The 24,612-nt window shown below is 37.3% G+C and overlaps 1 protein-coding gene across 1 annotated transcript in view; it reads right to left on the minus strand.

Annotated features, from left to right (window-relative positions):
- POLA1 (DNA polymerase alpha 1, catalytic subunit) overlaps positions 1 to 24,612 on the minus strand; it is a 197,561-nt gene that overhangs the window by 112,534 nt on the left and 60,415 nt on the right. Inside the window, exons 27-32 of the mRNA XM_030469196.1 lie at positions 11,723 to 11,755; positions 10,058 to 10,150; positions 5,334 to 5,539; positions 3,982 to 4,114; positions 2,296 to 2,427; positions 98 to 272 (exon numbers count right to left, since the gene is read on the minus strand). Coding sequence (XP_030325056.1) covers positions 98 to 272; positions 2,296 to 2,427; positions 3,982 to 4,114; positions 5,334 to 5,539; positions 10,058 to 10,150; positions 11,723 to 11,755 — 772 coding nt within the window. The remainder of the gene's footprint in view (positions 1 to 97; positions 273 to 2,295; positions 2,428 to 3,981; positions 4,115 to 5,333; positions 5,540 to 10,057; positions 10,151 to 11,722; positions 11,756 to 24,612) is intronic.

The raw sequence follows: 24,612 nt of genomic DNA on the forward strand, positions 1-24,612 counted from the left end.
TGTGAAAAGACTGATTTTGGGAAGCACTTCTCTTAAGAACCATACATTACAACTTCCCACTTTATCTCTTGTAATTCTTTAAATAAATTATACTTACCTAACCATGTTGCAATAAGAACAGAATCAATTCCCTCTATGGGCTCACATATTCTAGCAACTACTGGATGTATCTGCTGTGACAGGTAATACTGAGTATCAACAGTAAGATTGTCTTGTTTTTGCAACTGCTCTGGAGCATATGCCCGCTGCCCAGCACTGAGATCTGATCCATCCTGAGACAGGAGACACACAGAAAACAAAGTGTGAAAGTAAAATCCACATTCAGTCTATACAAAGGATTAGGCTTCAAATATTATGCATTATTTTAATGCAAAATTGTTACACAATCACTCTCTTTTGCTTGATTTATTATGCATCCAATACAAATCCGGCAGTAGCAAAAAAAAAAAAAAATTGTATTGCTGATGCTGGCATCAACTACCAAGTTCAAGAATGTAAATCCAGCTTGTATTATTGCAGCCTACACGTGCAAATCAGTAAGAGTAGACAGAGTAAACAGTCCCATCTGTCAGTTCTGAAATGCACAATGAAAACACATTGTAACCATCAGCCCAGTTAAAAATCTGCAGAGGGCATGCATTTTGGATTCACTTAGCACTAAACTAGCATTATTATTTTGTACAACAAGCAAATTTTAAGCCCTGGATATCAAAACTATATCTGTTTGGCTAGCAACTTGAATTCTTTGATTCCACAAAGATACAAATAGAATGAATGGTCAGAGAACGGGCCATCGTTTGTTGCCATGCAAAAAAAAACAATACAGAGGTGATAGTATTGACTGGAAAAAGCATATTCTGAAATATTCAGAAATGCTGAAAGACAAGCATGGTAACATCATGCCAAGAGAGAAACACCACTCAGAGGTTAAGAGTATACATTACATTCTTCTCCAACTTAAAAGATTAAGATAAAGAGAAAAATAATATGGAAAGGCAATTATTAAATTGAAAGCAATATTCATGGAAGAATTAAGTACCAAGTCTAAGAAGATGTTACTCTTCTGAAAAATGTAAGTCATTCAGTCTGTAGAATGTTGTTCCCAGTACACAACTACACTAGGAAATGTTATTTTTAATGTGTGTCAAAAATCTTAGAGCAGAACTTAGAGAAGTATTTTAGCAAGCATTCAGTACTAGAAGTAAACCTTCATGGGGATGGGGTGAGGGCAGGCATAGAGCAGTTTATATTTCGCTAAGTACATTTTTTGTGTGGCCTTTTTCACAGCAAAATAAAACTAATGCATTAACATATTGACATTTTCATTTTTTCAGTTAAGACAAGCTACTGGCTCCAATAGGGTCAGCAACCATGGAGTGAAAACCCATCACTAATACAGACAGCCTGCAAGCCACTGGCTCCTCCTACTCCTTTCAGACAACTTAGTATTCAGAACAAAATTAATTTAGGACTATTCAGCTCATCCAGCTGCTTTGCAAAAATAATTACAATGCAATTCCTTCAGCTCCCTTCTTTCAACAAGTACATTCTTCTTTCTTATTGTGCCATTGCTCAGCCATACCCATGGCCCAGCTCTCATAAATCTTGGCAGCTTTGTCACGCCAGGCTAAGAACTCTCAGTTAAATAAAACCCAGTTATCTTTCAGCTTCTAATAATGAAGGAGCTGAAACTGTGGTCCACATAGAAGTCACACTGCCAAGTCTATCAGTTTGACATAAATCCCATAGTCCATCTAATCCAACCTACACCTTTTGGTTTTTTTTTTAAATACCAAATCCAAAGTGGAGTACATATTTATGAGAAAATTATAATAACTTATAGGATAAACACCAGAAAACAGGAACTTTCTCAAATTCCACAGTCTATTCAACAGAGGTACTATCATATCCAATGACTGAACTGAAAAGACACAGGTTGAGGCATAAAATAACCATAACACTTTTCAAGCACCACCACCAACAATAAGATTTTGAAAAATGACAGGTTCTTCACCCCTAGAATTTTCTTCTCATTTCACTGAAGACTGAATGTTTTCCTTAATAATAAGATCTAGTGCCAAAAAGAAATTCATTTAGAGAAATTTTAATCAGCCACCATAATGGTTCTTTCTGGCTCTGTAATTTTAAATTTGGTACAGAAAACTGACTATTTTAATATATAACAATCTCATTACAAAGAAATGCCAAAACATTTCTTCCAGGAGTTGTTTTGTTTTGTTTTGCTCCATCTCAAAACAATACCTAGTATTTAGATTCAAATAAAGACATTTTTACCTGACAAATGATGTATGACACTGTGTCTCCTGCCTTCACCTTCCGGCCTCCTTGAGAGTTTATCCACATGGCAACATGCACATGTGGCAAGTTTTTTTTGTCCGGATAATCCTGTGGCTCTTTTGTCAATGCCTAAGAGATCAAAGGAGAACACAAAAACATAACTATGAGGAAAGTATTCTACTTCAGTGATGGACAACTTAGAACATCAAAAGACAATATTACATACTAGCTATTGTCACCCATCTACTATTTACAAGTACATTTGCAACCCAAAAATGTAAGATGACAGAACTGTAATAGAGGTATTTCCCAGACATGAAGGTCTAGGTACCAGTCCTTTATACTTTAAAGATGTTTTTATTAATAAAATAAGAGGATACCTTCACAATTTCTGTCTGAAAAGTACATTACAACAAGCACAACAATTAAAAACAATTACAAATATAATGCAATTGTTATAAAATCAAACTAAATTGATGATGAAAACATTACACAAAACAAAAATACAGCCAGAGATTATCCTCTTACCCCTGCACCAGCCCATGTCATCTGAATACCAACTAGTTAAGTGTATTTAAAAGCTCTGTGGCATGATGGTACAGCTGATTTAAATCCTTCCACATATCTCTTGTTACTGATATTACACAATGAGTTCACTTGACATAAAATCCTATGTTTAAATATTTCCCATTTACCCAATTCTTAGAAGTAACTTATACATCTGATGTAATGTGTAAAACACATTATTTAATTTTTTTCTCAAGTAGTAAAACAAAGGAGCATTCAGGCATTTACAGTGGGAATTATTCTGTATGGTTTTTAATGGGATATGAAGTACTCTTAGAATATCTGCAATTGGAGCAGTTTGGGTTGTCTTAAGTCAACCATAAAAATTCACTGATTTTTCTAACACTCATGTGACAACCTGAACACATTTCATTATTGTTGGCTTAACACAGTCTTACAGAGCAGGCAGATGTCTGGCTAGCAAAAGAGATGGACTAAATTTAGTGAAACTCTTCTATTAGAAGCATGAGAGGGGCATCTAACAACCAAGTCATTAAAGAAACACACCCCTAGCAGGGCTTTTGCACTTAAAAATTCAGGTTTTATTGAGCACTCATAACAATAAACCAAAACCATACTGCTCTTTGCTAGAACTCCTGTAGATAAAGCAGAGCATTTTACTTCTTCCTGCTGGGAAGTCTGGAATGAGATCTCAGAATTACTATTCGCTTTCTTCTGCAAAGTTTTGAAGGGAAGCAAACTAAAAATAGTATGGGTTTGTATCAGTTTTCTAGAAAACAGACTGGTTTATTCTTTTCTGCTGTATTCCTCAGTTTATGTATTTTAAAACTGAAATATTAAATACCAATTTAAGAGAAAACTTCTCCTGAAAGCGTGAGCTATCATGTTATTCTCAAAGTACAAAATGAGAAGAGAAAACAGTAGGATGGAACAAGACAAAATTACTATTCGGAAGCAAGACAGGCCTCCAGTCCCACAAGGTATTTTTTCCTCATAGAGTAGGATATTTGCAACATGTTCCATGCTATTCAGTATCTAATAAATCTCTTGATATTTCACAGCATAATAAGTATTCCAAAGACTTTTATCAGCAGCCAACATATCCAGGAACAGTAAAGTTGTTCTGAGACAGAAAAGAGATGAAGTATCATTTACCTTGTTTATTTCAAACTGATTTACTGGGATTTGACCACTGACCACATTTTCTCCAATTTCTATAAGCCGCCTCTGAATATTTTCCACAATTATGTCTCGGGGCTGATCAGAAAGAATCTGACCAATTACATAGCTGCAAAAATAGTCCAGAAATTATGAAAAGCTTAAGACATGCAAAGCAAACCATTACAATAAAGACCATCCTCTCTTTTCCTGGGTTACTTGTAAAAATTAAAGAAGCTGAGGATGAAGTCTGATGCAAAATTTATAGAAATTTGGCAGGATATTTCATGTTGAGTTTTATTTGTTTACTTATTTTACTAAAAGCAAATTACTGTAAATGGTTCTACTGTTAAAACAGTGATCTGGAATTGCTGAGTACAACTGCTTTCTATTTTCTGCTCAAATTGAATTTTGCCATTTATTATTTCATAACAGGTATCTTAAGATGGGGGAGAAGAGAACATATCAAGTAAGCAAAGTCTTGCCTATTTCTGTAAAATGTGGATGGAAGATCTGCCAGCTGCAGAAGAGTTAGTCACTAAAGAACTCTCTCAACCATTTGTATAGCTTTAATTACTAATACATTCCTAACTTGGAAAATTTGCTTCTATTATGATGCGTCTTTTCTTAGAAAATGCAAGTCTTAAGAACAGTAAGTATGTGGTGTATTTTTACAAATGTAAAAAAGTATTCATTTTTGGATACATTTGAACCACAATTTAGATTTTCAAGAGGCAGTAGGCAATAGACGTTGAGTCAGACCTCAGATGACCACCTCTCCACCCACTCCAGCTTTCTTCCTACAGTGCTAAGCACATTCTCTCCACTGAATTGCAGTATGAAAATGCTCCAGGGAATGACGATTAATAAATCATCATGCCAGTATCCACCATAATGAAGTATGAGAATAGCCTCTTTTGAAAATGGAAGAGAAATGGTCTTTGGGGAAGGAGTCACCTCCTCAGCTTTCCTCTCCTCCTCCAGCTTTATTAGAGGATACTGAGAGAGCTTCTTTGAAGAACAACCTGACCTAAAACCTACGACTCTAAAGATTTATAGCACCTACCCCTCTCTTAAACTGATTTTTGTGACCACCCAAATGCACAGCCTCCACAGAAGATGCAAAACCAGCGTGGAATTAGAGACATTTGGACTTGCCCAAGTATAATGCCACCAATGCCAGAATGGAATGTTTGCCACCATCTCCCACAAAACTCAGCTTAAGATGCCCCAGCACTGTTATGAGTCACCTATCTGCACTGTTCAGCAAGCAGCCATGCAGTATCAAGTGTTTATGAAGCATGTACAGTTTAAAACAGTAAAGAGGACAACACCACAAAGAAACTCACTTTCCAGTCTCTTTTGCAAGATCACACCAGTCTCTTCGGACGATATCCAATCCTTTCAGTTCTTGTTTAGTAATATATTTTCCATCTCCTGTTGGTTCCACAGTCAGGGCAGCATACTTCTTCTTCTTTAACAGTAGCAAGGACTTAAAGACTCCATCAATATCAATTTCCAACAATTTATAGAGTTTATTGACTTCATTTTTGATCTGTGAATTGACCAACATTAAAACAAAATGCAACACCTTAACAGCTATGGAAGAATTTAACCTCCATCTCAAACGCATCGTGTTAAAGTTTTAAAACAAGTAACATTACACACTGTGTGTTTTCATGCACATTTTAAAGACTCATCAGATATAATTAATCATGAAATTAAATACACAGTAGTAACGATGAGCTACTATTAAAATTAAGGTTCACCCACTGGGTTTTTCAGGATTTACAGTTGGGTAAATTTAACTCCCTAAAGAAATTAAGCACTGGAGAGAAGCATGGGACTGAATGTGATTGCAGATAACTGACTTCAGCCCCATTTTACTCGGTCAGCCAGTCTCTCTAGCCTCTCATATAAATGAAGCAACAAAAGGGACTGCAGACCAGAACACTATGCGTGCATGTACAGGAAAAACATGCACAAGTGGGCAAGTGGTTAGTTATACCCTTTTCCACAATATACCTACATTTTCTATAGCCCGTTATCTATGAGATGAAAAGGTGTCATTTTTCTACACACAGGCTGTGTCTGATCCACATACAAAAGCTTGAAATTGCCCTTGATATGTTGTCTTAATACAGTACCAAACATCAAGGTGCTCCACATCTCTTCCTTTTATTCACAGGAAACAGAAAAGCAACATCTCAAAACAGCATCTACTTCCAGCAACAAATTCTGGTTCCACCACACATTCACTCACTCACTCGCTCGGCTAGAAGTTCCCCACTAGCATTTTTCTTTTTTCAGCCACATTCTTTAACAGAATATCTGCATATTGCTCCTCAGATATCCTTCATTTTCTCATTTTCATTACTCTTCGTTTTCTTTCCTCTATAACATTATTTCCTTCTATTTTCAGTTCCTCCATGTCCACTTTTACTTCTTTTTTTCCAGTTCTCTTGTCAGAGACCACTAACCGTAACTATCTTTTTCTCATGCTTACTGAAGTTTTACGTAAATTAAAGATGTTTTGTTGTCTAATACATAGCTCCAGTATGACAGGACCAGTACTTTCAAGCATAGAATCTCATTAGTTTTCTATTTAGCTTTAAGCCTACGTTACCAGTTTTAACCAAAATTTTCCTAACAAATTTTCCATGTATTCAGCATTTAATTTTTCTCACTTGGATCTCCATTCTCCCTACTGCAGAAAATATGAAGACTTAATAACCTTGGTCTATCCTTAGAATTTTATACCCCCTGTATATTTATAAATTAAAAAGGACCTCATGAAGTAAAACCATTTTGCCTAGAGGTTCATATTTCTGCTATTTTTCAAGTATTTTCAACTTTTTTAAGATCATGCTAATAAAAGGCTTAAAACCAGTACAGTTTGATTGGACCAGCAAATCTGAAGGTTTTACAAGAAAGCAAGAAACATACGAAATGCTGCTCATGACTAAAAGAAGCATGGATATAAATGTTGGGGGTAAAGGGCAGTAAAGTAAGTATATCCAGAAATTTATGAGACATGGCATTAGATGGAAAAATTCAGGAAGAGGATGAGAGAATTTTTCAATGGAAGAACAAAATTAATCTTTTGGAGGAATGCTTCATCACTGAAGACAACCTGTAAATTCATGCTTTACATCAGAAAAGGATACATGCACTAACTGCTCTCACCATAATTGTTTGCAGTAAACCTCTGTGTCTTCCAAACAGTCTACGTTAAAGCAGAAGTACCATAAAAACATGAAAACAATCAAAACATGTCTGGTTTTCTTCTGTTTTCATTAAAAAAAAGGATGCAAGATAGGAAGTACATGGGATAAAAAAAAAAGCCTAAAATTTGATTCACATTAAGCAGGTGATAAGTTCAAAAACCTACCTGTTCTTTCCATAACACTGAATCAAAGTCAGAAGTATTTAACCTATGATGATGACCCTGTCAGACTTTAGAGAGATAATTAAACTGTTCTTACATAATGTTTTTAATTAAAAAACTAAGCCACCCATACACACAGGGTTAGAGTAAGATTAAACTTTCTTATACACTACTGGATATGCTCTTGAAACCACATATAGTCTTCCATGTGGGAAATTAAAAAAAAGAAATAAAAATTTCTCTCTTTATTGTATAAATCTTTCTTGATTATGCCATCATGATATCAGTACTTTTTACATCCACCTGAGATACATCCTCTTCTCAAAGTACCGAATTAGAACAAACAGAATCACTCTTGCCTTAAAATTACTATGTCTTGTAGATTCACCACAGTTGGAGAAGACCTGTAAGATCACTGAGTCCAACCATCAATCAAGAAAAACCCTTCATGCCCACAAGAGCACATCCTGAAGTGCCACATCAACATGTTTCTTGAATACCTCCAGGAATAGTGACTCCATCACGTCCCTGGGCAGCTCATTTCAGAGCCTGACTACTCTCTCAGTAAAGAAATTCTTCCCCATACCCACTCTAAGCCTCTTCCAGTGCAACTTCAGGAAATTTTCTCTAGTCCTATTATTATTTACTTGGGAAAAGAAGCCAACATAAAGGTCACTACAACCTCCTTTCACACAGCTGTAGAGAATGATAAGGTCTCCCCTCAGCCTCCTCTTCTCTAAACTAAACATTCCCAGTTTCCTCAGCCACTCCTCAAAGGGTTTATTCTCCAGACCCTTCACCAGCCTGGCTGCCCTTCTCTGAACTCACTTCAGCAGCTCAATGTCTTTCTTGTACTAAGGTGCCCAGAACTGAACACAGGACTGGAGGTGCAGCCTCACCAGGGCTGAGTACAGGGGCACCATCACTTCCCTTCTCCTGCTGGCCACACTGTTCCTGAAACAAGCCAGGATGCTCTTGGCCTTCTTGACGCCTGGGCACACTGATACCTCATGTTCATCTCTATCAACCAACACACCCAGGTCCTTTTTCTCTGGGCAGCTTTCCAGCCATTCTTCCCCTTGACTGTAGCATTACATGAGGTTGTTGTGACCCGAGTGCAGGATCTGGCACTTGGTCTTGTTAAATTTCATACAGGTGGCTCCAGCACATCGATCCAACCTGTCCAGATGCCTCTGCAGAGCCTTCCTGCTCTTGAGCAGATCAACACTCCCACACAGCTTGGTGTCATCTGTAAGCTGAGGGTGCACTCTGTCTGCTCATCCAGATCACTGATGAAGATATTAAACAGAACTCAGCCCAAAACTGAGGCTTGGGAACACCATTGGTCACCAGCCACTAACTGGGTTTAACTCTGTTCACCACAACTTTCTCAGCTCAGACATCCAGCTTATTTTTCACCCAGCAGAGTACACCTGTCTGAGCAAGGAGCCACCAGGAAAATGTTGTGGGAGACAAGTGTCAAAGGTTTCACTTAAGTCCAGGCAGACAACATACACAACCTCACCTTGTCCACAAGGTGTTTCACCTGGTCCATAAGAGGAGATCAGGTTGGATCTGCCTTTCAGGAACCCATGCTGGCTGGGCCTGACCCCTGGTTGTTCTGCACAAGCACACAAAATATGAACCACTGCATCATTTTCCTCAGCAATGAGGTCAGGCTGACAGGCCTGCAAGTTCCCCAGATCCTCTTTCCAGCCCTTCCTGTCAATGGGCGTCACACTGGAAAGCCTCCAATTGCCTGGGATCTCCCCTGATAACCAGGACTGCTGAAAAATGATGGAGAGCAGCTTGGCAAGCTCCTCTGCCAGCTCCCTCAGTACTGTCAGGGGGATCCCATCCATCTCCGTAGACTTGTGAATGTCCAGGTGCCATAGCACATTGTTAACTGCTTTCTCCTGGATTATGGGGGGATTACTCTACTCTTTGCCCCTGTCTTTCAGCTCAGGAAGCTGAAAACCATGAAGATAACTATGTTATAACATAGAGAAAACCCTCTATGTTTTCTTTGGGCTTTAAAAGCTTCCATAGCTCTCATTTATATCAACATTTCTTCCATCTTTCAAATACAACTTCTCTCACATCTTTTCTAAAATGTTTTGAAACCTTTCTCACTTTTCCATGATTTCAGAGAGACATAAATGTTGCACACAGTCAATTGTCAACTGCTAATCAAACACATCTCTTCCATATCTAGCATACCTTTACAACAGAAAATCTGATAGCACATAATGTGCAATACATACTACAGATCTGAACAAAACTAAGTTGACATTATCTCTCACATCAAAACAAAAAGCATTAGAATAAAAATTGTGTTCACAATGTTCCATTGTAAGATGGAGGAACTGTACCTTAAATTTTGGCTTACCAAGTATTCAGACACTTTCCTGGTAGCTTACAATTGGCAAAAAAGCTCATTATACAATAAAATGTTTCATTTTAATTTAACCACTTCTAAAAGTGCACAGAATAGTTACACCTGCAGATAAGGTACTCTGAGATTCTGAGTTTTTACTACCCTATAGCTTCCACATAGGATCACATGCTTCTTCCTCATGGCCTATTCTCTGCTTATGCAATGGAGTCCCCTCCTAATACCATCTGCTCCATTCAGTGCTACAACAGAGACATTTAGGAAAGCACGAAAAAGAAAAAATTCTTTACCTTGTTTCCCAGCTTGAAGACCTCATCCAAGTTGGTACTATTAGTGTTTATCATAATGGAATCTGTGTCTCCATAGATCACCTCAAGGTTCATCTAAATGAAACAAATTGGTTTGAAAAACAAAACAGAACCACTCCATCTTCTTAAAGTCTCATCTCGCCTTCAAGATTCAAAAAGACTACTGCCCATATATTATCCCTTCAATACTAAAAGCAGGAAAATGTAAAGCAAGTTCATCTGAGAAGTCCATAAAATTCATTAAGATCTATTTGAATTTGAAGAGGATAATGAAACTTAAACTGCTGATAAAACACCATTCAGTTGTGTATATGTGTGTTAAAATTTTAATAAATGAATGCTAGAAAAGTAAGTCACTGAACAAGTCTGATCTTGAGAAACAACAGGAATAACTTTGGACTGCTAGGACTCAAAATCATTTTGACTCAAAGACTGATGGACAAATCCAGGCTATTCAGGTAAGCATTTAGCAAATGTGTAGGAAGGACAGTACTACCATCTGTTATCTTGTGCCACTTGTAGCCATCACAATACTACTGAAGAAAAAAAAAAAAAAAGAAGTCATTCTAGATTAAAAAAAAAAACACAACCCAAAAACAAACAAAAAAACCAAACTACCAACCAAAAAACCCCACTACCTTAGATACTTTATTTCAAATAAATCTAGTCAAAGTATTGGTTAGTGAATACAGTAACTGAGAATACCATGGTCCTGTCCAAACTAGGCTGCTCTTCTTATACTTTTTCAGATTATGTTTCATATTTCTATCTTCCTACTCCCATATTTCTTCTTCTGCCATAACATAGTCACCTGTGTAATTAGCAGATCTTTCAGGGAACAGGGTACTCCTTTTGCACAGGTTGCTAGCTACTATGACCTACAAGTTTTGTATCCCCAGGATGATCTACAGAACAACCACACTTTGAGATGAACACTTGAAACCTTCTCTCTGACTGACACTCTTGTCCTTTGTATCATCTCTCATTCTGATCCTTGTAACAGTTTAAATGGTCTACTTGGAAAAGATTGTGTTCAAACACCAGCCAAACTGCCATAATACTCTGGGATAACATAGCAAATTCTAGACAAATTGAAGCACATAAAAAAGCCTGAGGTGCATACAAGAAGCATAGCATCGAAAAAGGTGAAAAGAAAAATTGCCAACACCAGTAAACATCACTAAAAAAATGAGCAGATGCATACAATTATGTAACATTAACTTGAAAAAATTAAAATCTGATGTGTTCTGTGGTGGAAAAATCAATGCAGCTGTAAGAATGGCTATGTCCATGTTAAACTCCATATAGTCAAAAACCACCCTGTGACAAGAGTTTAAAGGATGCCAAAAAAATAAACTGTAATAAAACACTAGAACACATGGCGTAACGCGTCTGTGAGTAAACTCTAATTAGCACTGTTGCTAATTTGCTTGAAACAGTCACACATAGGCTTCAAGCAGGGGCCAGATCATATCTGTGGTAGGAAAAGAAAAAAAGCTATAATCCATTAGGAAGGATTACATTTGTAAACCAGGCATCCTAAGAAGTGATTTCAGGTCTGTTTGGGCTACAGTTCTCCTAGAATAAAAAAATTTCACCAGGTGTGCTCTTTAAGGGCTGTTGTTTAATGAAAATGCTCAGCATTACCTTTTGCACCATCTCCTTGGTATGCATCAAAATCTGAAATAAAAAAAAAAAGTAATCAAAGATTAGTGTATGATATAATTACAAGCTAACACATGCAAACATATCCATTAGGTTGCTGACTCCAAATGCTCTCACCTTTCCAAACAAAGCAAACCACCTCTCTCCTGGCAACACACAGTCATCTCAATACTCATTCCTATTACATGAGTAAATTCTCATCTGACCTTGTATTAATGCTATTATTAACTCCCCTAAAACAAGATTAAAACAAATCTCAAAATTGCATGTGCACACACATTCTGCCTTAGGAAAAAAAGACCATTATACCAAATGCTCAAATAAAGCCTGATCAGGAAGTTCCAGAATTAAGCCTTCTTCAGTAATTTAGGTCAGTCATCTCCTTCATATCAATCACCGCATCTCTTGATGTCATGAAGTTTTTCCCCAAAATCACCCTGTCTTCCATACAGCCTGGATGGTGCTCACTTAGCAAGAACCTAGTCAAAAGATTGATTACCCTTGTAATGATCTCAAAACGAGCCTTCAAAAAGCCAACTCCAGAGAAAACCTGAACTGTTACAAGGAGCTGGGACAGAGATGGGATGCAGATGCTGAATCTATGGACAAATCCCCATGTAACCAGGTTTGCTCCTCAACCAGGAGTGCACTCTCTGAATAGCAATTCTCTGAACCTCATAGGTAGGTAGCTGTAAAGACCTCACATGTGTAGGCTACCACTCCCGACTCCAGTACTGCTCAGCATAGTGTAGAGGGGTGGGAAAGCATATAACCTGAAGCCACAGACACATCTGTAGCACAGAAAAGACAGCATAAAACCAGTTTGAGGAATAAAATGTGTAACTGCTGCAACAGAAAGGGACTGATGCATGAGAACCACATATAGTCCCCATTCCATCAGTCACCTGGCCTTGTTTCCACTGTATTTCCTATTTTCTTCTTTGTCAGCATCCTGGTGCTCTGGCACATAGCTCCAGATTCCACCTGGTTAGTCCCACTTCCATGGCTGCAGTCTTTTCCACCTCCACCCAGCACAAACCCCAGTGCTTTCAGCTAGTGCTGCTACTCATACACATTTCAACTTTTAGTTGTCCAGAGGAGGATGACTTTGAACAACTTGTTACAGTAATGATAGGTCAGAGTCTATTAGGTGAATCTGAACAATCTGGTATTCTATCTTAAACAATACTCAGGAAACACTCAATTTTTTCAGGTTATATTAAATTTAGTAATCTAGTCTAAGCTTTATTATTTTTAATAAATTAAATTGCAATATTCCTTGGCCATATTTGCCCAAGAGGCAGAACTATGACTTGTAGTGAAGAAGTCTGTCACAGGGAGCTGCAGTAGAAATCATCAGGGGTGAGGAAAGAAGAAGGATACATGGAAGAGCTGGCCATGGTTGATGGGAATAAGACCATGTTCAGAAATCTCAGGACTTTCATAAAGCCAAAACGAATCCAAAAATTCTTGACTATCACAGTATTGACTACAGCTATAGCAGCAACCAACTCTGAAACAAAAGGTGGAACATTCACCTCTACATAACAGTATACAAGGAGAAGGACACCACTACCCTTCAACATTAATGGCAAGTTTCTTAAATGCTTCCAAACCTTTAGATAACCACAGTGATGGATACTCAAGAATGATGTTCCACTATGTTTTTTGAGTTTGTTTTAAATTGTACACCAAAAGCTATATTCCCCTGGCATACTTAGTTTTGCAATGCTTTATTTTGCAAACTTAATACCATTTTTCAATGTAGTTTCTGGTCAGACACTTTTTCCAGCCACTTTCATGTTCAAAGAGAAATTGCTTCACCCAAGGATGGACTCACTCTCCCAAAGTACAAAGACATGAATTTAGCAAATATAATATGCCATTCCTCTCAAGGCACTTGAAGAAATCTTACATTCCAAACCATGATGTAACTTTGATACAGCTGGCTCACAACAAATGTCTTTATCAGGGTTGTTCTACAAGCACATATGGCTATCTGTGGATTTCCAGTCTTCCGACCAAGTTAAAAACATCCACTTGGTTTAAAGATCATCCAGCGATGCTGCAAACTAGGTATTCACACAGTTTGATGCCTGAAATCTGCCTGAGTTCCAAGCTGCAAAAAGATCAGATGGCCTAAATGGTATATGTAGACAAAGAACAGGAAAATGGTGAGTCTTAACTAGAGATTTACTCTGGGTTGCATGTGCTCGGACACACCTGATTCCATTTTAACATCAACTTAAAAATTTATTTCAGTTGTATTTATCTCCTAGTGATTGATTCACAGATGGCACTGCCTACCACCTTTCCATGGAGGTCTGAAATTATTTTAAAGACATACATCTCTGGTACATGACACAAAATTTCATATGCAGTAATCAGAATTCCAGCTTATTCAACCTCTTTGCCCTTATTATCTAACTCCGACAGAGAAAGGGCATACTTTTCCCTTCATTTTCCAAAAGCAAGCAGGACTCCCTTAAAGAAAGTTTTAAAATTGGAAAGAGAAATGAAGAATTTACATGTAAATGAAAAGCCAGCCTACCATTTTTTCCCTTGGTAATCTCTGGCATTTTTTACTTCACTCTCTGAAATAATGCTATTTCTTACCAGTAATAAAGATAACATTATTTTTTTAAAAATAAGATTACCCCCTACTAAAAAAAGACCTCACACAAAGACCATTTCTCAGTCATCTCCAAGAACAGCAGTGTTTGTGGGTAATTACAAGAGGGTCACAGACAAGTTAGCTTCATCAAGTGACTGGCATATGCTAGTGCTACCCATTCTGACAGATCACTTGAAAGTGCCAACAGCTACAAAACAGACAATTATAAAGCCTTGCTAAATTCATTAATAAGGCAGTCAGTAGTTACCTGATTTCACAGCAACACCTGCATATTTATCTTCACATTACCAATTGGATGATGGAATTTTTTTCAAGCACATTTCAAAAATCTGCCAACTTCAAGTGTAGAAAAAAAAATAAACTTTGTAGTTAATTTTTCCCTTAACAAAGTACAGCTGTTGAGAATAATTGTTCAAGATCTTACCCTGTAATGTCAACTGCAGCAGAACAAAGAGTATTTAATTAGCAAATCTATCCAGTAATTCAACACCTATTATATAAAATGCCTTCGTGATTTTATTCAGGATAATTTGCTAAGAGGGTTATTACTGACATTCAGATGAAATTTAAAATTCCTACGCAAGTCGAGTCATAATAGCAGTAATGATCCCCCCAATCAGGAGATACTGTGTCACACAAGGTTCTTTTGCAATGCAGCAGCCGATTTCCTGACTTCTTAATTTCTGGGCTCAGCTCAGTGAGAGCCCTTCATGCCAATATTTCAGTCAGCAATACATCCTTAATGGGACTCTATTAGAATACCTAGAATAAAAATGACTCTTTTTTTGGTTAAAAAGAATGACAGCACTGCTATCATATCAATCATTAGCCGTTTCTCAGAAATGCACAGTAAAGGAAAGGAGGTTTATAGTGAGGCTGGGAAGACAGAAGAAAGAAGAAAGAGAATAGGAAAATTGTTACTTGTTAGTTTCCTTTTGCAAATAATATTACACTGCTCATGAGAGCTGGATTGTCTCCTATTACAGGCAATCCAAGTAGGAAGAATTAATTGCCTGGCAACCCATCTGTACAGCCATGCTCCCTCCCCCCCCCAGTAAACATATACGTCTAAAAAAACTGTGAACTTCTCAGCACGGTGAACATCTGGGAAATTCTATTTTAACCTTTTTCTTGTAAAATCAAGACTGGCAGCACACTTTCTCTCACCCATGAACTGCAAGTTGGTGTAAGTGGGAAGACTAATTGCAGACAAGCAATCATCAAACTGCAAGACTGTCCCATCCTAATTCTACTCCAAGTCACTAATTACTTAATTAAATTAAAATATGGTTTAAGAAAGGGAATGATTAAAAATAAATATACAAAACCCAACTTAACCATTATCCATTACATCAAGTATTTTTAAATATACCATATCTTAAAACCACTAAAGAGAGTACCTTCTGTCAAAAGGATGCTTACGTGAAAACAAGCTAGATACCCGAGTTCAAAAACAATGGGATAGCACAAAGCTCCCTGATGCAAAGATTTCTCCTGAATACACATACATCTTCTGTAGATTCCTGGGGCTACAGATGTTAAGAAAAAGAAAGGAAGACTTAAGACCAGACTGACAAGTCTGACCAGAATGATTACACAAGTACTGCAAAGATGGGTATGAATAAAAAAAAGAACACACAAAAAAATCACTGAGGTCACTTAGAACAAGGAGAAAAACTAACACTCTTAGGGCTTTGCAAAAACTGCTTATGAAGATGACCTATAGTTATTGAGTGAAGGCCTGAAATATTTTTTTTAACACCTCAGTTGCTTACTTGTGCAATTATATAGCAAGAAAATAATTCTGTCAAAGACAGTAAAGCACCAAAGATGATAATGTGAATTAAATTACAACTTGAAGACAATGTTCTGTTGTTGGCAGAAACATTAATATCTTCAAAATGCTACTGTATTTCAAGTATTTGTGGTGAGTTTCACTGAGGAGAACAGGAAAACCAAAATTAATTACTAAATTGTACAATTATTGGCTATTCTGCACCATAAAGTAACTTTTTCCTGTTTTGAAAAGGACTGCTTTGGTATTATGCTGTAATTAAAAACAATGAAATGCACACCTACAGCTTTGGACAAAAGTTAAAAAAAAAAAATGACACCCAAGACCTCCTGAGTTGGAAACTCATTTAAAAGTCTGTAAATGAAGAAACCGAGTGCTCAACAGTGGAGCTGAACACCTGAGTGCACAGAAAATACCTGACTCAGTTCTAACCCCACTCCATGTTTCCAGGAGCAATTACAACACAATGTCTGGGTGGAAAACCAGCTGTGACAGATGTCTATATGGCACAGGCATCTCCTAATATTCCAGCATCAGTCATGCTTCTTCCAGAGAAACAGAACACCAGAACCAGTGGCAGTTCCTAGATAAACACCAGGGTCACAGCCCAGCCACCAAATCGTTTGCTTTCTGACCAATTTGTTCAAAACTGAAAACCCAAACTGAATGAAGGAGCAGGTAATTTTTTTCTGTTTTGCTCCATGAAAAAACAAGATCCACAATACCTAAAGCCCCCTGAAGAACATGGTACTCAAACCAATTTCAGTTCATTAAGTCCTATGAACATTTTTTTATTTAATCTATTGAATAAATCTATGCTTGATAAACATTTTGTACTTGACTACAAGACCCAAAGGTAGCTTTCCTTACTAACAAAACCTTTGTGCGTTTCAAGTACAGGGCAACTACAACCAAAGTTAACCCTATCCTAAACCACAAGTAAAAACATTTCTATAAAGCCAGAATATGACAAATATAATTTACTGTTTCCTAATAAAACCAAACGATGTGTTAAGTTTTTCAATATTTAAACATATATAGACAAGTGTATATCCTGTATATCCTTCTTTGAGAAAACAATAGCATTTGTTTCACTGAAATGAACAAACATTTAGACAGGAAAGCTTTGTTTTGCTTTTTTTCCCTAATTGAACTGGTTTAATACATTTAGGAATGAAGAATCCATCTTTCACTGGGAAAAAAAAATTAAAAACCAAAAAAACCCCAGTAAATAATTACAATTAATTACTTTTAAACCACGGTTTCCTTTTTGGTGAGACAAATTAGAATCCAGTCAAGGCTTAAAACAGTGTTGTTCTTCCCACGTTAGGAAGAATAACCATCCTATGTATGAACTATAGTTTCAAAAATTGTTTTTCAAATGTGTCTCTCAATCTTGATGTGATAGGAATATATGCACTGACTGTCTTGTCTCCCAGGTAAGTTATGCTCATAACCACATAGCTGGAAGTTCTGAAGAAATCAGGAAGTAGTCACTAGAGTCAATAGCAAAGATAGTTTATCAAAAAGAACAAAAATTCTAAAGACTGAAGTATTTTTAAAGCAGTAAATAGTGCAATATCCAAGATGATAGTAAATTCTTTGGCAATTGTATCTTTCACCTTTTGTTTTTTTAATTGAGTAAAAAGCAGTAAACATGACTTACAACTCTGTAAGGCCTTTCTCCCTACCCTTAAAGAAATTGTCATTACAAAAAGAAGAGTATGCTGTAAGAAAGGCCTTTAAGGCAATAACGAAGTACAGAGTTGGCAGGAATTGAAGCAGAAAGAGAGATGTGGAAACAGCCAGATGAGTACTCAGACTTCTACTGAAAACAGCCTTTTTCTGGAAGAACCATAGGCATTTTGCAATAGTTACACTGTACAGAGCAAGAAAACCTCTGCCTAGATACTGGTATATTCACTGAAAATGATTCTGAAATTTTATAGGAAATGAGAGGACACGCTAGTCTTGGTAATTAATAGATTGTGTGTGAAAACTGTGTCCATCAAAACACCTTTGTAAGTGGTTTGAACTGCTTTAAAACTAAACTGTTGTTTCATCATGACTAAGTGGTTGTCTATCAAAGTAACATCTATTCAAATTCAAAGAAATATTTTATCCTCTAATTACCCTCCAAAGAAAGTTCTCTTACCTAAGTTCTTAAATGTCATCCAAGATTTTCATGAAGCATGTAATTTTGTTTCATTAAATTAGAGATATTTAGACAACATGACAGTTGTTTTTATAAAGCTGATATTCATCCTTCGTGGTTTTATAGCTGGTGCCAGGGGCAGGATTTTGGGTTTTATGTTCATGGAACCTCCTTTTGAGAACCAAAAACTGCCTAGGCGAGGCAGGATCCACCTGACTATGTGGGGCAAAATGATCTGTGTCAAGAGGCAGCCCAACCCACTCATCTTTAGACCAGGATTGAGGGAGGTGAGAGTGCATGTCTGTGAGGAAGCTGCAACCACCATGGGAAGCAAAGGGTGGGGCATGATGTGAACAGCAAGGACCTTGTAATCATCAGTGCAAAGCTGAAAGGGGATCCCTTCAAGTGTATCCATGTAAAGAAGGGAAATGCCTACAGAACAGTGTTAGGGAGAAAGCTCTTGCACTTTTTTTCAGGGTCTCAGAAGGACTGGGTGCCTCTCTGAAGGCCCTGTACACTCATGTACACAACATGGGGGAAAAAAGAGGAGAAATCAGAACTCTGCATGCAGTTACAAAGCCATGACTTCTTGGGGATCACAGAAACATGGTGGAAAGCATGATGATCATGGGAGGTTCCTGAGGAACCTCAAGCCCTGTCCAGCCTTACCTCAAGGCCAGGGGAAAGGTGACAGAGCAACTAATGTGAAGACAACTCTTTACCTGACATGCAAAGCATATGAAGGTGCTTGTGAGTATTCAGTGTGGATTTACAAAGGGAGTATCATGCTTCACCAAGCTTTCTATGAAGAGATGACTGGCCTGGTGGACAGGGAGAATAAACTGGGACTGCTCAGCCTGGAGAAGAGAAGGTTCAGGGGTGGGTCTTATCACTGTCTACTGATGGTTGGAAGTAAAGATGACAGTGGCAGACTCTCCTCGCTGTTGTCCAGTGAAAGGACAAGAAGCAATGGACATAAATTGAATTTTAAAAAATCCCTCAAAACACAAAGTCTTGCAGTGTTCAAATAAACGCAAAAGCTTCTTTACTGTAACACCTGCAGGTTGCCCGGAAAGTCTGTGGAGTCTCCATGACTGGAGATATTCAGATCCAAACTGGGCATGGTCCTGGATCAAGCTGCTCCAGCTGAGCAGGAAGGATTAAACTAGATAACCACAAAAGGTGCCTTCCAGTCTCAGATATGAGTCTGCGATCCTCAAAGACTTATCTTGAAGTCTTTAAGACATTTTCTTTACAGTTAAGAGTAAATAGCTTGGATTGTGTTCTACAGGTACCATTTCAAGAAGCAACTTGTGTAAAAACATGCTCACCCTTTACCTAGAGGAGGCCAGTACATACAATTTTGAGTCTCACATAGAGCTAAGTGACAAAAGACATGATCACCAGATGGACAGGCACTGAGTGGACTCAGTGCCACCTTTAAGTTGGGTCATCTCTCTACTTTGAAGAAAATTATCATTCTGAAAGCTCCCCACATAATCTGCTCCAGATCAGATAAGTTGTAACCCTCTCTTATTAGGGGAAGAAAAGTTCTGTAGGTATCAGCTTAACTATACTGGGATGTTCAGGTTTCAAGCGAGTTACTTAAATGCAAAAAGATGAGAGTGTATACAAATACCTAAAGCGTTCATAACTGTACTTAATAAACAAAGCATGTGATGAAAAGAGGTCCAGTTCAAACAGGGAAAAAAAAAAGTATATACTATTAGATGAATCTTGCTGCAACCAAGAAGTAAAAGTAATTTTTTCATCATGCAAGAGCATATACACAAAGTGATGGAAATCAGGAAAACTGTTGCAGCAAATAGGGAAACCTGAGTCTCTGACATTGTGCCACGTCTCCTGGTTACAAGATAACTGAAAAAATTAACCAAAGATTATCCCAGTGCTAAAGAACGATGAAATTGGAGTGAAATTGTAATTTTAAACTTGTAACAAATAAAGATTTTAACCAAAGAACCTACACAGGACTAAATACTACCAGTGCTCAAGTCTTAGAAATTTACAAACACATTTGGTACAGACAAAAGTACCGAAAAAGTAGAAGCAGGGTAGGTACCACCTCCAAGTTGTCAAAACAGTAGCCACTGTGTTAATGCGACGCCTACACAGGCGTCTTCAGACTAGACCCTGCCACAGCTCTTAACTGCCTTGTTCCGTGGTATCAGGGAAAGAAAAGAGTTTCAACTCTACGTGAAATGCAACCTTTCCTCCTTCAAGCAGTACCTGGGTGATCACTCCAAGGATGAGGAACATGCAGGCTTAAATAGCATGAAATCTCAGTTAGTTTTCCTGTTTGTTCAGTGTAACCTCTGTGCAGCACTTGATGAAGCTGGCTTGGATACAGGTGGAAACAGCTCCCGAGAGACTGTCACAGTCAGATACAATCATTTTAGATTATCTCTTCAAAATGAACTTCCTGAATTCTCTAGATATGTCAACCAAAAAATGAAGATGGAACTCAACAGGACATAAAAGACCCCCTATAAGCAAAGCAAGCATTTACAAAGTATTTCAGAAATAAAATCTACTGGCCTACCAGATGATTAGAAGATTAATATTTCTGCCATGCACCTCAGGGTGGAATTTTTTAATTTTTTATTTTATTAAAAAGCTTATTTAAGGTTTTTAGCTATTTTTGAACTAACTACAAAAGAAAATCACTAGTTAACAACCCTAAATTGCTTGTTATGTAGGGCTTGCAATTGTAAGTCAGGAATAAGAACTGTAGGGTGGTTTGGGGCAATTTCATCTTACAGACCTCTCCTATAAGGATGTGCAGGAAAAAAGAGCCCATGTAAATGGAAACTACTGCCATATCTGATGTTATGGAGCTCCCGTAGAAACAGAAACATGCTCCATGATACAATTTTTGTGAGAGTTAAGAAACACTGACCTTCCTGCAAAAGCCAATTCCTGAAAGGGACCATCTTATTATCAGCCTTTAAGATTTCATCAATTACCTAAAATTGCAGTCTAGGGCATTTTTAATCATAACTCATAACAGAGGACACTTCCACTGTTTCTAAAAACAGCACAAAGTTAGAGATATATCAAAAACTCATGTGAAGAAATGACAGTTTCATAAGGTACTTTCCTGCATTAGTGTGTTAAGCACTTCATGTACAGTCCACCCATTCCAGCATTTAGTTTCAAGATTAACAGCATAGTGGCTTCATTACTAATAAAGCCAAGTTGTTAAATCCTCATTGTATAATCCCACATGATATGGATTTGTATGTTAATTGCAAAGAAGATGAAATATGAAGACTGGGAAAACAAGCAAATGTATTTAACCTTTCAACATGACCCTCTAGGAATCCAATCCAAATACTGACTTTTAGCTACATATTGGATTAAAGTTTTGCCAGTCATTCAACCCACATAATTCACCCAAAATGATGCTGCTCAACAGGAATACATTTCTATTCTAATGACAGAAAAAACTTAATTACAAATGCAACTTAAGCATGCTACCTCCATAAATCCATTACTGCAAGAGAGGCATGCTGATTATTTTTTAAATCCTTAATTTGTCATTTAGACCTACTGTTATCTCATTTGTAAAGAATTTCAAACACATTTGCACAAAACTAGGTTTCTAAAACATAAACAATGTTTATAAATCTCTCACTTATTTCCTTATAATTTGACAGGATACATTTTGTGCTACATACTTTAACTCAATCAATCTTTGACTTCAGAAATTTTCATTTAAATTCTTCATCCCACAAATTCTTGTAAAGAAAGAACATCGCAACCTAAAGGCTTTGTTTAATCTAAAAACATAGATAACAAGCTTTCCTACTTCTTATTACAAGGGTCTGAATCATTAATAAAAAACGCAAGCTTTCACTCGTAATGCAAAGGAAGCCTTCTGTGAAAGCTCTCTCTTGCTCTTAACTTTGCAATTTAAATAGAAGGCACTGGCAATAATTTACATTATTGTCACACCAGTCATTCGATATCCTCATCAGAATTATATCTGAAATGAGAACTACAGGACCCTGACAAGTTTTAGTGCCAACATAATAATCCAGCCACAAGCACTGGTCAACAGTGGCTTGACTTCATCCGCTGTTATTAGAGATATAAATGTTGCTAAGCTTCTTTTTAATGCCTTTAGATTACTACAAGTGCCTAAAATAAACAACCCAACCAACATCAAAACCAGATAAAAGATATATTATAAGGACAGAAATCCCTGTAGGAAATCTCAGATATTCTAAGACCCAGTTGTACAACAACAATAACAAAAAGAAAAACAAACAAAAAAAAATAATCACAGAATTGCAGATTACTTGAGGTTTGAAGGCAGGTCTGGAGGTCATCTGATCCAGCCACTCAAGCAAGACCACCTAGAGATGATTGCTCAAGGACTCTGTCCAGATATACTTGGAGTATCTCCAAAGTTTGGAGACTCCTGGTCAACCTGTGACAGGGCTTGGTCACCCTCATGGTAAAATAAAAAAATAAATTTCCTGATGTTCAGACTCTGAAATTGTAACTTATTTAAAAAGATGTTAAATCTGCTGGATAAAAAAACCCAATATCATAGAATCATAGAATTGGCTGGGTTGGAAGGGACCTCAGAGATCATCAAGTCCAAAAACCAACCAGCCCACCAGCCTCCAGGACACTGAAGAGATAATGCTGCTTTCTGACAGAGGTAACACTAATTTTAGTATGTCCTGATGAGCAGCAAAACAAGAGATTTTAAAGTATTTTCCCAGGAAATACACCCGCAATATGGTTAAGACACATCTGTTCTCTTTATATGTCATCTTCTTTTCTGATGCAGAGTATCCTGGAATTCTTTATGTTTATTAACCAAGATATTTATTTTGACCACATTTACACATAAGCATTTATAGGCAGTTGACTGTATGCACACACAAGCATTCACAGGAAGAGAAACACTTTCACATTTAAAGTCAAGAACCTACCACAATCTGATTGAGATCAATAAAAATGTTACCCTAAAATATTAAATTATCTAGAATGTAACTGACTAGATCTTTCTTGAGCCTATGATCTTATGATACAAGCAGTTACAATCTTAAAAAACAAAGGCTGAAGTTAGCCTTGCCAGCTCATCTACTAACCCATGACCATAAGGTTATTATTCAGAGCAACTACATTTAATTACATATCTGTAATGGATCAGATGTCCCATCCACCTGAATTAGCATGATTTTTTCTGTTTCAGTTCTCCCTTTTCACGAGCTACAATCACATAAGAAAACTGTCACAAAGCTGAAATACAGCAAATTTGAAGTATTTGAATATTTATTTGATTAAAGTATAGAAGATTATCCTTATTTGGTTAAAGTACAGAAGATTATCTAGTAGAAGAGAAAGGTAATTAACATCTGATTTCAAAGCTTTTCAAATGAGCCTCATCCCAACCACACTGTAAGAGTTCTACACTAAAGAAGTTTCTCATTTTCATTCAAAAAGGCACACCTGGCAGGCCAGCAGTAAGGATACGAAAGAGAAAACAGAAGACGAAGAGGCATTCAGATCAAGCAAAAAACACATTCCCCACTCTCTTCCACATGTGCTTGCAGTCATATCACCAAGTAACATCTGACTAAATGAGGTACCCTCACCCTAACAGAGAGAGGTAATTTAACAGGTCAGATAGAGGAAAAAAGATAGTTAAATTGGCTGAGAGTTGAGCAATAAAAACAAAGCCTGTATTATGCAGACACCTAGAGTGAGTTTAGAAAAGGGTTTGCTGACACAGCTGGTGGTTGAATTTTCAAGCTCAAAACCAAAATCACCATGCAGGTATTTTTTCCATGGCAGAGCAAAATCTCTAGTCTAAGGTGGTCATTTAAAGTGAGCAAGTCCTGTCTTCCACCAGGACAGAGCATCAAGCCCACAGCACTGCCACAAAGCACATGCACTTGAGATTTCTGCAAATGATGTTGCCTATTTTGAGATAGCATCTGCCAAGTCTGATATTAAACATTTTTATTTCCATATACTGCAAGCATGCTTTTCTCCTAAGGCTTTTCACTGTAGTGCAGAAAATACCATAAGCAACAGTAGAAAAACAAAAGGACATGGCAAGTTTTCCAAGGTTATTGGTAATGAAAGGAAATGGCTCATATAGTAAAAGAAAATACCAAAAGTTGCTACCAATACAGAAATTCTACATGATGATAATAGTAAAGACACTGGTTAATAATAAGTCTTTACAAACTGGCTAAATGAACAAGGAGTCAAAGTCAGTTCGAGCATCATGTCGGAGTCAAGCC

This window comes from Calypte anna, chromosome 1 (genome assembly GCF_003957555.1).
Source record: "Calypte anna isolate BGI_N300 chromosome 1, bCalAnn1_v1.p, whole genome shotgun sequence".
NCBI classification, from domain to species: Eukaryota; Metazoa; Chordata; class Aves; order Apodiformes; family Trochilidae; genus Calypte; species Calypte anna.